General features: G+C 42.8%; 1 protein-coding gene and 1 long non-coding RNA gene across 6 annotated transcripts in view; one reads left to right on the top strand and one right to left on the bottom strand.

Moving 5' to 3' along the window:
* ZEB1 (zinc finger E-box binding homeobox 1) overlaps nt 1-7522 on the bottom strand; it is a 341083-nt gene extending 333561 nt beyond the window's left edge. For 4 of the 5 annotated variants that reach the window (XM_085631833.1, XM_085631834.1, XM_085631835.1 and 1 more), the window contains exon 1: nt 7404-7522. In XM_085631833.1, the coding sequence (XP_085487959.1) occupies nt 7404-7461 (58 nt within the window). In that variant the 5' untranslated portion in view covers nt 7462-7522. Of the gene's footprint in view, nt 1-5980; nt 6385-7403 lie in introns of those variants that run through there. The other variant, XM_085631837.1, reaches the window with a different exon arrangement.
* A 5383-nt stretch (nt 7523-12905) lies between these two features.
* Nucleotides 12906-14755, top strand: LOC146789590 (uncharacterized). Its single transcript, XR_014969831.1, has 3 exons — nt 12906-12957; nt 13051-13137; nt 14051-14755. It is a non-coding gene; the product is annotated as an uncharacterized LOC146789590 (long non-coding RNA).
* Nucleotides 14756-15443: the final 688 nt, after the last annotated feature.

The following is a 15443-nucleotide window of genomic DNA, read 5'->3' as shown; positions in this document are numbered from 1 at the left end:
CTTTTAGCCTCTTATCTTCCATGAAACACGCAAAAGAGAACGAAAATTGCACTGTACCCCCATTTAGGGCTATGCGTTTTCTAAACAAATCGCATCATATTATTCCAATTCTCTACTCGTATAGCATGATCAAATGGCTATATTGACAGCAAGTCAAGTATTCAAGTAATATCAAGAACGCAGTTACTAAATAACAATCAATTAACACTTCAGGTCAAATATTCTAGTCTGATTAATAAGGCATAATGTATGCTCACCTGGAATAAATTAAAGTGACTTTGACCTCAGTTTCACCCTCAGCAGACAAAACTCTTAGTCCAGACATAAACAAGGAAGCCAGTACATGTTACAAAAAAACTGCCCAAAAGATATGGGTGATGTATGAATTATATAACACAGAAATTGAACAGTGATGGGTCTTTCTTTTTTTAGGTCTCGCTTACACAGGGTATGCGCTGGACTGCGAGACATGTTTACAATTCGGATGGCTTACAACCCACCCACAGCATACCATTAGTTGTTTTTGTTGTCACTTTAATTTGCAATCTTTAAATTGCTTAGCTCCTGTAGGCTTCTCCATTTCTTGCGCTAGCTCCACCCAGGAGCACAGACCAGTACATCTGTTCATCCTCCTCTTTCTGCAAAGCACTTCATTTTTTTTGTTTTAAAGTATTTTGCTAATATTTCTGGATGTACAATGTGCTTTCCTACTTGTTTTAACACAGGCATACCGCTCCTAATTTGTGTTGCTTTATACCTATCTGCGATCTCTATTGACTTATTACTTACATCCCCAACTATTCTACACCACTCCCCCATATCCCACTCTTCTCTACGTCACGTCACTAACTTTTGGCCATGCTGAATAGCAGCATACTGAGGTACACCATGGCCGAGATGTTGCACAACCAATAGCTCCGACATAGGCAAGACCTACTGGCTTTGCCAATACTCGTTTACGAGTTGTACCATTTTTGGAGTCTGTGGTTGGTGCTTCACTGATCAAAGCTTCAGAACAACGCTCCAAAAAACACCTTTGGGCAGGGAAAAGAAAAAAAAAAAAGTTTAAAAAAAAAAACAACAACAAAAAAACACCCACATGCAAATGGGACTAAGTTTACCCAGTTGATAAAGCACCATCTGCAATACCTGGCTAGACTTGAAGACTTAACTTTTTATAACCAACGGTATGGCCTTCCACAGAAGTGGTCAAAAGCAATGTACAAACACTGCAGAGACGAAGCATCAACACAATTATCTATGTGAGTAAACAAAAGATGAAGGTTTGGCATGTCAAAAAAGTGCAGTGGTGAACATCATAAAAGTCTAACTTTGAACTACAGCTGAAACACCACCACATGCCCTAGTCAGAGCCCATATGATATGGAGATGGACCTCAAAAGCTTTAAGTGACGACTGCACAATCTTCCTTTGAGGTGTTACGTCCAGTACGATAAAGGAGGTGATATCACCATTGCTTTCGTTCTGTCTGGCCTCACACGTGGCAGCCAAGAACGTGGCGGGCACACATCACGAAAAAATAAGTTTCATGAGTTGCACTGCTGGGGTGCCTTTAAAATTTCCATTACACTTAAATCACTGTTTATTAACACTTAAAAATTATCCGTCATTTTCTATTTCAATATCAGTGTTTCCCATCTGTAACGGCACTAGGGAAACAAAAGAATACAAGTGCCCCACCATGTGCTAAGCTCCCAAAAATCATAAGAGACTTTCACTGATTTTCCACAAAGAGGATCCCATGTTAATTGTAATAAAGGGAGCTGGAGTCTGTTACAGTGCTTTTGGATGGATTCTCAAGTCAACAGACTGTGTGGCACAGTTATCATTGACAATTTATTGCAATCCAAGAATCAGATAAGCCCTTCATGCAAAGTCTTATGGGTAACTGTCCAAGATGGTAACTTGAGTTACCACAAAACTCTTCCTTAAACCACATCCTTTTTAGCAACCTAAGCAGGTAAATTGTTTTTCATCCTTGCTCACAAGTACTCAGATTTTACAGGTACACTTTAGTGAAAAAGGAAGAATAAACCCATACTCCGAGATTAGTACAAGGGTCATACATAAAGACTGATCTCTGAAGCAGTCTTGTATGTACCAACAGTGGTATTCTTTGATGCTCTATACAATTAAGTCTTAATTGAACACCATCCTTGCATCCACCCACACATTTTGAATAAAAGCTTCAACTTAAAGTACTGCTTCATCAATTGCCATCTTCAGCCTTGGTTTGGAAAAGATTTACCTAATCACTACTTGGAATCATCCCTTAGGTGTTTAGCCACGGCTAAAGGTTGGCATTTTTTTCCTTTTTGAAGTAGGACCGAAAGCACTTTTCTGAAGTAAGGCAGAATGTGGATCCTTTACACCATGTATAACTTAGTCCCTCAGTTTGTTTTAGTGCTGAGATGTTATTAGTCATAATCCCTGTGTCACAGCTGCCAACTTATACCCAAGACAATAACAGCCTGAAAGCCCATTCTTAGTTTGCATTCAAATCCCAGTGCCACAGAAAAAGCTACAGTGAAAAAAGTATTATAATGCACCAACTAAGAAACAGCAACATAAATGAAAAAGATTAAGTGGATCGTGTGCAAAGAGTATACTATGTAAGGCTCCTTAATTACATGTCAAAGGTATGTGTGGGAAGCTCCAATAGAAAAGGCAACACAAAAAAAAACACCACTTGTCCACAATTTTTGGAACCAGGTCTATCAAAGCACAGCAGGGGGCTGAGACCACAAGAGGTTTGTAGAGCCGGAGCTTTCATGGCCCAACTTACTAAGAGTTACTAATGCAGGGCTAATCAATGTTAACTGACTGGCCTCTATGGAAACCCACATACTGGAATACATGCAAAGAAAGTAAAGGAAACTTAGAGAGTTTGAGGTCTCTTTGCTGGTGCACATCCACGTGCTAGTGGTGGAGGAAAGGTCGCCCAAGTGCCAACTTTGAGCAAGTAATCTGGGTTCCAATTCTAGAGTTCTCACTACACTAAAAGTGCACAATTCCTGGGAAATCATTCATCCATATGCAGCAGAGTTATCTGGTCTGTTCAAATTGAGACCGTAGGAAGAAGGCCTGCAACAGTTCACATCCATAAAGAGCATTGTGTTCTGTGTCTGGAAGCACCTTAGTAGTTCATTTCACTGTGCCCCATGAAACCACTGCCAGTTAAAATATCAAATAAAAATTGAGTGTACGTTTTAGAAGCACTCAAGTTCTCTCTCGAACGTTTATATCACATGCTGGTCTAAATAACACAAGTCCAAGACATGCACAATGTTGGCAGTTTTTGCTAGGAAAACCGTGTACAAAATGTTGAGAGGCATTCTTCCAAGGAAGATAAGCATTGTGTAAAGGGTACTCTCTCTGGTCCGTTAGGGGACATGCGGGGAAAAAATACATAAAAAAGTAAAAATTCTACCCGAAAATCCCACGCGTAAAAAAGTAGCATACAAAAAAATTGGAATTTATAAGCAGCGAAATATGAGCCAATGTCCTATTTAAAAAAAAAAAAAAAAAAAAAAAAAAAAAAAAAATCACTAAATCAAAGACTTAACAGCTGGCCACATCTGCCGGTTCATTCTCCGGGAATGCTAACTTGGGCTACATTCTTTAATTCCCCAACTGCAAGTTAGAATTACAGCTGGAGCGAAAACATGATACCTAGTAAAAGAAAAGAGTCTCGACACTGAGGAAGGCGGAGGAGGGGTGGAAGCGGTGACAAAGATTGCAGCCTTTCACGCGTCACTAACACCCGACATCCTGCCAGTTGTTAGCACCTTGAAGTTCACAGTTGGGCGCCCGCCCGGCAGCAAGGCATACCTTTACTTTTACACACCTTGGGCGTCACGCGCGCCCCCGCCCGTCAGCTGCGCTGCCCACTCAGCCGTCACAAGCAGCGCCATGTGCTCCGCCCAAGCCCTCCCTCCCCTGCTACTGTTCCATGACTGGGCGGAGGGGATTTCTACCCTCAACCCGGCTCGGTTTGCTGCTCGTGCTGTCAGGCTCAGCTGCCACATCACTTCACGAGGTGTGGGGGAGGAACCGAGCCATGTCCCGCCACGCAGCATTCTGATTGGAGCCCTGCTGGCCCCCATGGCCACGAAGACTCTTTAAAGCTTGCAGGGCCACTAACTCAAAGTTTTCGCAGTGGTCTCGCAGGAAGGGGGGGGGGCGGGGGAGGATAGGAGGCGGACACCTGTCACTCTTGAAGTCACATAACACTACCTCAGAAAGACAAATGGGTTGTGAACAGGTGGTCTCCCACCAAGACCCACTCGTCCACGCTATGCGCCAACCTCCCATACTGAAGGAAACCCACGAGGACACTTGAGTAAAACGCTACCGGGTGGCCCTGTGGCTACAGGTGTGGCTTTCTAACCCGTCAAAAATAAAGCATGCTCTGACCTCATCATGGTGATCTTTGCAAAGGCATGAAGAAACTACTTCACGAAAAAGGGGGGCATACGATTGGTAATCTGGTACATATTTCAGTTGCACACTCAAACCGGTTGTAAATTCATTTTTTTTTTTTTTTATTTTAAAGCAGAAGAACATCCCTTCTCTGTTATGCTACTTTAAGCTCTTAAAACTGGGCCCGAAATCCCATTGGTCAGTACAAATGTGTTCTCCACTCAACTTTATTTTCCTCTTGCAGCTCGATTTGGGATGGCTAAAAGAGCATCAACCCCAAAGGACAGACAATAACTCCCAGGCAGTGGTCACCCAGGCAAGCACATAGCACTCATCTTTCACAAACTACAGTGAAAGCACTGCGACTGAACTAAGAGCACGCCTCTGCCAAAGTTCTGTTCTAGTCTTTTTTGAAAATTGATATCCCCAAGCACAAGCTGAACGGTGTCACAAATAACGGTATAGTAACTAAAGTAATTAGCTTCATTCCAACCGGCCCACTCTGCATCACCATACAATCTGATGCATATAGTTCAGCGCTAGAGCCAAACGCTTCTCGAGAGGCTTACGGTTGCCCAGAGGCAACATCAGCACCCAAGGTAAACTCCAGCACCCAGTGATTTACTTAATACCTACCATAATATTTCCAAATAGCTGGAGTGCCGAATTTCCGTTATTAGCAGTCACGGGTATTCAGCAGTCCATGAGTTAACGATATGAAACACGTCAGAGTATTACAGAAACTGAAGGACCGAAGGTTTAGAGACAAGATGTCCTTTCTAAAAGGGATTTCACACACGCCTTAATCACCTCCATGTCTACTGAGACTCCATAGTGATGAAAGAAAACAACCCCTTCTCAGAGCGCAACACGCGATTCACAAATACATCCGTAGATCTGCCCAGCACTTGCCTATAAACGTCCCAACTATGGATTTAAAACAAACACGGCACCTCGGACTGCTAAGGTGACGGACGGTCCCTGGAAATGATGTTATCACAGACACCATTTGCTTCCCCTCGACTTCCGCATGCTGCAGTCCAGACTGTGCGTTTGACAAGGCTCGGATCCGTTATTTCTTTTATCTTCTAATAATAAACAGAGAATGGATAAGGACAGCCAGGTAGCAAGCGTGGTAAGTTAACTCCTCCCCGGAGAACGAAGGCTGAAGACGGAGGGACTGACATACAGAGAGAAGAAACTAAACACCATTTTTTTTTCCTACCTGCAAAAGTTGCCGTTTGCTGCAGCGATAAAGAACCCCCCCCCCCCCCCATGTATATGTCAGCTTTCAGAGCGGGCTTTAGGCAAATCTGTTTACAGACGGGAGCACAATATTTCTAATCTCGGGATTTATTCCAGAGGAGGAAAATGATGTTTTTCTGCGCTTTGTCTCAGGTGCGCTCATGTTTACGTGCAGGGGGGGAGGATCAGGCTCACATCGCACATGCATACCGTCAGCAGCAGGAAAAGTCCCCTTTGCTCCGACACTCAATATTTGGAATAAAGAAGCTGACTTGTATATTAAATAACTTACCTTTCAACAAAACTGAACAAAAAAAACTCAATGCGATATCTACAGATGGAAATTCAAAACGCCTGCGCGATAACACAACTACTTGTTGTAAGATCCTTTGCAGCGCAGGCAGAAGTTTATAAATGCAAAGTAGTGCATCCCAAATATGTGTAGAATATCTGCATTACAAGTCTTAATGACTGTCCGGACGCGTCAAATCCCAGGTCAACACACGCGTTTACCATTACAGAGACAGGAAGAAAAAAAAAAAATCTTGATGCACAAGCTCCAAACCCTTCCTATCTGACCCGAGACAGGAAATCCCAGACAAAACCTGAAAAAAAACACGGCAGGAAAAGCCAACACAAAACCTCCGTCCGACATCCCGAGAAGACGAGCGGACAAACAACCTATTCTCCTAATATGAATTCACAACCAGAGGGCAAAGCTTTTAATTACAAAGCACGAGAGAGCGGCGGGGGGGGGGGGGGGATCCGACTTGTGATCTGTTAACTCATTTCAGAAATAACCCACGTACAGTCAGAGAGAGAGCGAGCGAAAGACTCCGGTCTCTGAAATGTAAATGTATTCCTTATATAGACTGCAGCAGTTGTTCCGAGAGCCGAAAGGGGCCCCCTTCTGCACAGGCGTTCCCACCCATCCACAGAGAAACAGGTACCTCACACAGGCGGGGGCGGAGGGGGCTCCGGCACATTTCACGCCTTCCCTCTACCTCCTCAACGCACAAAACAGCATCCCAACAATGGGCAAGGCTCCCGAAGGGGACACGTCTGCACGATCACATGCGCACGGGGGATGAGTGACGGGAGTGGAGGGGGCGCAGCTAAATGGGAGGGGGGCAACACGTGGGAGAAAATAACTACAACAGTCTGTGGTGACGACTAACGGAAAATAATAAATCATCAGGCACTGCAGCAAAGCAACAGTCTGTTTTTTTTACGGGGGGGGGGGGCTGCGGGGGGCGTACTCCCCACTCAGTTCACTTCTGTCACTCAGGTAACAAGTTAGAATGGGGCAGGGAGGGGATGGAGGAGCCCCCACAAAAGATCGGGGGTGAGGAAGGAACTGCGATGAGGCCAGTGAAGTGTGGCGAGCGGGGGCCCTTGGGGTGCAGGGACTGCCCACGGTGCGACAGGTAACAAGTTTGGGGCTGTGCCCCCCGGAGGGCTGCGGGCAGGGCACGGGTAGTCCGGGGCTGCGGCGGGGCGCGCGGGGAGCGGCCGAGTCAGCGCCGCGCTAATGAGATGCATAACGGTCCAGAGGAGGCAGCCGCTAGGCGGAGAGGGAGCAGGTAACGGTACAGCAGCAGCACTGCGGGAGGAGCGGCCACTTTACATTCACTTTCCCTCACTCAGGCCGGGCCAGGCCCTCCAGCGCACCCCCCTGAACCCCTCAGGTGCCCCCGGACCATCACCCCACTCACCGTTATTCCGCCTGGGGTTCGCCTGCTTTCTGCGCTTACACCTGGGGCCATCCGCCATGATCCTCTCGCTGGTGTCTAAATGCTGCCGGAGTCACCTCCCTCCTTCCCTCCGCCCCCTCTCCCCCTCCCACCACCGCACCTGGTTTACGACAGTCGTTTTACGACATCACCTTCCCTACACCTAGCCAGACGTGCCTGCCTGGGAAGCCTGTTGCCAGGGGAGACGCTGGTTTGCGGCGGCGGTTGCGGGAGTGGGGGCCAAGGGAGGCTGCCCAGGTGGGGCTGGCCGGGGTCGGCATTTCCACGGCGAGGCAGGGCTGCGGCAGCCACGGAGCGGCTCCTGAGGCGGACATTCGTGCAAAGGTGCCGCCTCTCAGGCAGGCAGGCTGGACCCTTGTCGACGCCGTGGCTGCTCCCAGGCAGGATGAATCTTTTAGTTAGCAATGTTATGCTGTGGTCCACAGGATGGCTATACCTTGAGTCTGTACCAAGCAAGAATACTTGTTCCCATGCAGGCTGAATTGCTGCCAGTGGTCGTATTCCTTCCTCCTCAGGCAGGCTTATCCACACTGTCAGTCAGTGCTCACTCCTACCGCAGGCTGGACGTTTTAAGCATCACTAATTTTGTGTCGGTGCTCGCGCTTCTCTTCACACCGGGATGACAGTGCATCCAGATAGTTGTGTTTCTCCCGCAGAAGGCAGTCAGTGTTTCTGCTGCTGGCCAGCCAGTGTGAACTGTGCAGGCATTGCCCGCGCGCTGCTTCTGCTGGAGCTCGAACTGACAGAAGTGTTTTTACTGTGTTTAGAAAGCGAGGGTCTCCGAGCCTGTGCATGGGATGACTGCGTCAGCGGGGGCTAATCATGTTGAATAGCAGCAGCACCATGCCTCGCGTCACGTACTGTGAGCGCTCGCACGCTGCACAACAACCTGTGCGCAGTTCACACAAACCAGGACAGTAGCAACACAACCCTAAAAGTAGCACAAAGCAACAACGCACCATGATAATAATCTACGATAACACAGCAAATCAAACTATCAGAATAACACCACTATATTTGCATGTTTAATTGTGGTTTGTTTTATTTTCTTGAGTGTTTCTGCTGCTGGGGTGTTTTTTTATTGTGTTTAGCTGTGATTGTGTTGAGTTGTCTTGGAGTTGCTTGAAGTTTTGCATTAGGTTTTTGATGTAGTTGTGTTGATTGTATAGTATGTCCTTGTCGATTAAAAGTGTTACTGTTCTTTGTTCAGTGGTACATCTGTTTTGTTGTGCTGTTATTGTAACTTGGTGACGCGTTTTGTTATGGAGGTTGGGGTGTGGGATTGTTCCTCACCTGCAATCTGCTTAAATAAGTACAAGGACTGGTGACTCACATACTGCTACCTCAAGCACCTTCTATGATAGGTTAGAACTAAACATTGCTCTATTTACCATCAGGATTAGGTGACCGAACTGATCGACAATGTTTTCTGATTTGACCCCTATTTGTGTAACAAAACTCAGTTCTTTTTTGCCACATATATACCATAGTTTAAGATGGCATATAAGAACGATCAAGGTTTCTGTCACGGATACTTGTAAGTAGTAAATCTCAGGTTTTGATACTTTAGTTCGGGGGTAAATACACTCACTACAGAGATCAAAGTGTAATCTGATTATTTACACCCTTCTAAAATAACTTAATGGTTAACTGGGACTGGTGCAGGGCACTGGATTTAACCTGCAGGCCATACGTTCATCCCCTAGTATCATTTTTGAGTAGGCTATTGCACATATTGCGGAGAAACCTGTGTAACCTGAAGGTAACACCTTTCAGCCCTAGTAATATATGACTGCGTGTTATACATAATACATATTTTCTTCACTTTTTAGGTTTCGCCTGAACAGTACTTGGAGCGCATGCACTGTTCTTGCAAATCTTGTTGGCAACATAAAATAAAGTGTGCTTAGAGCCCGCCACTTTCTTAACATTACTTACTATTGTTTGGCTTTTATGTCGCTCTTGTTTCCTTGCTACTTATTGGTCAGCGGCTTCCTCCTGGGCTTCAAGTTTTGGTCCCTGCTGTGGAGCATGGACCAACCGCAGTTTCCTCTCTGCAGCCACTATCTTTACACTGACTCCTCCAAGGAATAATATTTAAAAAAAAAAAAAGTTTTGTACATTCACTTTTGAAGAGTAAATTTCTCTGCAGTCTGTGTCACGCCCTTCTCCTTAATGTAGCTCCACACCACCCCCTGTCCCCCACTGTCAGTGCATCCTCTCACCTCCTCTGTCCATTGTTGCCCTCTGCATTAACATTAACAAACCCAAATAACTCTCGCAAAGCTGTTTGGCTTTGTTGATGTGTTTTTTAAAGATGTTGAACAGCAGTGCGGCTACTGTGCAACATGGATTAAAGCAAACAAAAAAAACGATGGCTTGGTCAGCGCTGGTCATAGCGCTTTGTGTTTATTTACTTTGAGCTATGTTGCACAGCAGACCGCACTGCTGTGCTATCTGTCTAAAAAACATTGACCACACCAAGAGATCAGGAGGCAATTAAGGAATGCAGAGTGTTACACTAAGATAAGGGGGAATCCTTTGCAACAAGTAGGAAGACTAATAACGGAAAGACTCTTTTCTTGGAATGAATTAGGATTACTAGATGAAGCTGAATTTAAATATCTGAATGTGACTAATCCCTCCTACCCATTTATCTATACTTTGCCCAAAGTACATAAATCAAGAACAAACCCGCCAGGTAGACCTATAGTCTCCAGCATTGGAAGCATAACAGAGCACTTATCTGAATTTGTGGATCTGTTCTTAAAACTATTAGTTGTTAATTTACCATCCTATATTTGAGATACGATGGACGTTCTAAATAAGTTACTGGACGTCAAGTGAGAAACAGGAATGAGTCTGGTTACATTGGACGTGGTTGGGTTGTATACCTGCATAAATAATGACAAAGGAGAGCAGGCATTGAATAATTTTTTGGGCAGTGGTAGTGCCAGTTTACATGATCATTCTAAAATGATTCTAGAAATGAGTGTGTTAATATTGAATAACAATTATTTTGTTTCAAGATGAATGGTACCACCAGATCAGGGGAACAGCAGTGGGTTTCAGGTTTTCTCCCTCTTATGCCAACCTTTTCATGGGTTGGTATGAGAGGGAGCATGTCTGAAACAGAAAGGCCTCAAGATGGACGGTTCAGATCCTATTTTGGGGACGTTTTATAGATGATGTTTTGGTAATATTGCGAGGATCTGAAACCGAGTTACAGGAATACTTTGAATATTTGAATATTAATGATTTTAACGTGGAATTCACCATAAAATATCATCAAGAAAGGATCGAATTCCTAGATGTACAACTGTTTGTGGAAGGGGAAGCCCTCAAGAGTAAATTATTTAGAAAAACAACGGCCACTAATTCTATATTAAGAGCAGATAGTGCCCCCTTCCCCAAGGGGAGTCATCAAAGGGATTTCCTTTGGGGAAATGGTGCGAATCCGTAGGAACTGTAGCAGAGATGAGGATTTCAAATCCTAATTAGATAACCTGCAAAAGATACTAAAGAATAGAGGTTATGCTAAGGAGGATCTTAACAGGGCACGAACAACGGTGATATCCATTAAGAGAGAAACAACTCTTCTACAGAGAGACAGGTCTCGCTCCAGCAAAAGATTGACATTTGTCACTACTTACAGTTCACAACAAGACAAGATTTACAGAACACTTAGTAAACATTGGAATTAGCTCAGGGGAGTACCAGGTCTGACTGGTTGTATTGGAGTCAAACCAAGTGTTTTTCCCAAAAGATGTCACACCATTGGGAATATGATAACGAGGAATTATGTAGAACCACTAAAAACAGATGGGAGAACCTGGCTACCACAGCAGCCCAAGGGTTTCTACATATGTGGAACATGTAATATCTGCAGTCTGGGTATCAACAGAAAGAAGGAATTTACATATAATACCAAGAAAAGTTATTGCATAAATGAATTTATTAATTGCAATAGCACATGAGTTGTATATGTAATTATATGTGCATGTAATAAGATCTACATCGGTAGCACCAAGAGAAGTTTGAAAACTAGAATTCAGGAGCATAGAAGGGCTATCATTAATCAGGATATGAAATCACCCATTTACCAGCATATCAAAGAAAACCACATGAGGGACACAACTTTTAGGTTCCATGGGATACAAATACATTTTCCCAGAGCCAGGGGTGGAGACTGGGAACTAATGATCAGAAAACAAGAGGCAAGATGGATCAGCAGATGTAGAGCGGTGATCCAGGGCTTGAATAGTGATAATGAGTTGCATTATTTCTTAGATTAAATTGATCGAGAAGCCTATATGTTCTATGGAAGACTAGTGGATAGTAAGATTCATGTAACTGTGATTATGAATCACAACTTTATATATTTTTTGGATGAGTTTTATTGAATGGTATGTACATGATATTGGTAGAATCGATAGTGCATAGGTTGTGGTCATTAGCAGATAAACTAAAGGATGTAAATGGGCGTCTTGTAAATTAACATTAACATAAAAATAAATACATGGGTGCTCAGTAACATACGTATAAATAATATTGTCTGTTCGAGAGTGTTGGAAATTTTAAACAGCAACCCAAAATAGGTTGCATTTAAAATAGGTAGGGCATTTATGCCTAAACACAGCAGTCATAAGTTAACTCGGGAGTTTCGCGACCCCATGCATTCATCGAGTGGGAATCTGGATTTGCCAGTTAATTACGGCAAACATATATTAAATTATACCATCCAATTTATGAATTGATATGCACAGAGTGGGCACAGGTAAACATTGTATTAAAAGACCTTTACATTAATTAAAAGACCTATAGTTGAAATGCTTATGTTTGGAATATGTGAAGGGAGACTCAGTTGAAACACATGATTAGTCCACGGAATTGGAATTGAGATGTGATTGGTTCACAGTGTCAATAGAGTGACCAATCGGGAGACAGGCAGATGATGCGGACTAGAGGGGGAACTGCTGCCAGAGATTTAGTCTTAATAGACCCTTTCATAAATTAAAAGACCTATCGGTGAAAGGTATACGTTTGTAATACGTTATGGGAAACCTGACTCGTCCACACAGAACGGTAACTGAGAGGTGATTGGCTCACAGTGTGACCAATCGGGAGATAGGTAGACGACGTGGACCAGAGAGGGAACTGCGGCCCAAAAATAAGCAAAAATTAAATGAATGTTGTTTGTGGCTCGCTAATGAATAGACAGAATTTAACTGAGTGGTGATTGGCTCACTGAGTTAATAAAGTGACCAATCGGGAGATAGGTAGACGACGTGGACCAGAGAGGGACCTGCAGCCCAAAATTACGCATGAATTAAATGAAGGATGTTAGTGACTCACTAATGATTGGACAGAATTGTATTTAAAGCGCAAGGCTTAAATGCGCAACTCCGGATTGGTTCAAAATAATTTTAAATAGAGGTGGGGAATAGTCACAGATTGCAGTGGGATTTATTGGGCCTGGTTGGAGAGGAGAGAAAGTCTTGGAGATAATAAGAAGGTGAGCAGATGAGTGGGAAGAAGGCTAGCTAGAGGGGCGATAAGAGAGATCGGGTGAAGAATATTAAGTAGCGGCTATATGGTTTCTTTACAGAATGAGCATCACAAAATAGAAATTTTGAAAATTGATTAGGAAAACTGGAAGAGCAATTGATAGGACCTCGTTCAACGTTATAAAAAGGTGAGCAATAAGTAAGAGCGAGGCAAGCTTAAGGAACAGATATAAAAGTAAGGGGGACTACACTAAATAGTGGTAATTCTCATTTACAGAATTTGCATCATAAAATAGAAATATTAGACTAAGAATGGACAGTAACATGAAAATGATTCAGGTGAGATCACTTTGAATCTAATGATGGGGAGTACATATTCGGGCTGTTTCTGGAAATTATTGGGACAGAGGCCTGTGTTTCTTGATAAATACACATTTAAATAAGACTAAGTGGAGTGTTCAGGGTTTCAGCAAGTTAGAAGGAGGACTGGTGTTAACTGAAACACTTTTGATAATTGAAGTCAGTGTTTCCTGATAAATACACATTCAATAGGACTAAGTGGAGTGTTCAGGGTCTCAACAGTTAGATGGAGGATGGGTGCTAACTGATGATAAAAACTTTTATTAATTGAAGGCTAGGTTAATCATGAACCATCATGGATCAGTGCACACCTACTATTCTGATCAACAATATTTTGAACAAAGATGGGTAATTACTATGTATAGGTGAATATAAATTGGAAACTGTATAGGATTGTGGATCTAAAAGAATGTCATATAGTCAGGCTGCCTTTTGTTTGATATAAGTACATTTTGGATGAGTCAATGATAGTGGGGCATAACTTATCAGATGAGTATAGATTGTTCCATAGAAAGGTTGTAATTAATAAGTTATAAGAACATTTTGGTATGTCGAATATAATTTGCAAGTACATTTTTGATGTGCCAAAGATAGTGGGGCATACCTCTACAGAGGAGTACAGATTGTTCTATAGGCAGGTGGTAATGAACATGTTTTCTAAACATTTTGGTACTCTGTTTTAATTTGTATGTGTAATCTAAAATTGGAATTGATTTTTATTTTTTTGTTTTCTTTTTACAGCCCTTGTGTCCCATGGGGGACGAAACGCGTAGGCTGGCTGTATTGAAATATTGATTGATCTGTGTTTTGAAGAGTTTGGAACACTTGTCAATAAAGACAAGTGGACAAGGAAGCTTGCATTGGAATTTTGATTATTTATGGACTTCAATAATCAATTGTGGATGAATTCATAATGATTGTATGCTCCTTCAGTGTGGATTCAACACCAATAGGTCTCCATTGGTGAAACCTATTCGCTTTTCCCAATGCTTGTTTTTAGTTTCTCTCTTGTCCACCATGTGAAGCGAAACTCCAGGTTGCACATTTGTTTTATTTCTTTATTGTTTTGCAAAAAGCCATGCAATTTAAAACACAGTACCCATATACAAGAAATGTGGATGGCTTAAATTCAAGTAATCGCTCTAAAGATGTGCAAATCATGCTGTATAAAAACACTACGTACAGAGTAATATAAAACAATGGTCATAATTATTTCAGCAAAGTCTCTACAAAGCCCTAAGTTCAGGGAAAGGGTTGAGACCATCAGAAACCAAGTCTAGGGGCCTTCTAAAAGATGTATGAGATATCGGAATCTAACGGTAGCATAAGGAAATTGCATCCCTGCAGTGTCTGATTCTCTGTTTTATATTATTAATGTTAGTTTATTAGTCAATTAAAACCATAAACAAAATCACACTGTTTAAAAAATACATTAAAAAAATAGATAAAAAGGTGGATTCGTCATACAACTAGTTCAGCCTCTGTTTTATAAAAAGAGGACAAAGATACAATCTCCTTACCTGCAGTGATTTAGTTCAGAGTAACAAAGTGCAAAACGGACTCCCACCCACCACGACATACAGTTGTAGATGCCTGTGTACAGTTTGATGTAAGACAATTTTTAGATCCAAGCCTACCAGACTGCATAGCTGTCTGGTTTTCTAATGACATCTTGGGGACATTCTGAAAGCTTCCTTGGGAATGCATTGCACACGTTGCTTACCATTGGCTTTTTGGTTTGTAACTCACATTTTTTTTGCTTTCTATTTGCTGGCTTTGTTTGTTTTAGGCTGTCGAGCTCCAGTTCGTCCCTTCCCTTGCCTAAACCTTATTTGCAGTATCCTTGAGAATGCTCACTTTCTGTAAACTGGCCTTTAAATCTTATCACATTTGCTATCCATTCAGAGTTAGAGGTCAAATGTCATGCTCTGTCTTCCGAGGGAGCTTGATATTTACTTTTCTTTCTCTGACTTCAAAGTGAGAGGATTTATGTGACAATCATGTTGGCTACTGGGAGTAATTCTCAAGTGTGGTAGAAACAAATATTTTAATATCAAAAAAATCAATACACTAGGTGACGACATTTCCACATATTATAGTTTGTGCGCTGTATACTTTTATCAGTATGTCTAAA

This window comes from Triturus cristatus, chromosome 10 (assembly GCF_964204655.1).
Source record: "Triturus cristatus chromosome 10, aTriCri1.1, whole genome shotgun sequence".
In the NCBI taxonomy this organism is placed as follows: Eukaryota; Metazoa; Chordata; class Amphibia; order Caudata; family Salamandridae; genus Triturus; species Triturus cristatus.
The sequence above is the reverse complement of the archived record's forward strand: the minus strand, read 5'-3'. Positions and strand labels throughout refer to the sequence as shown.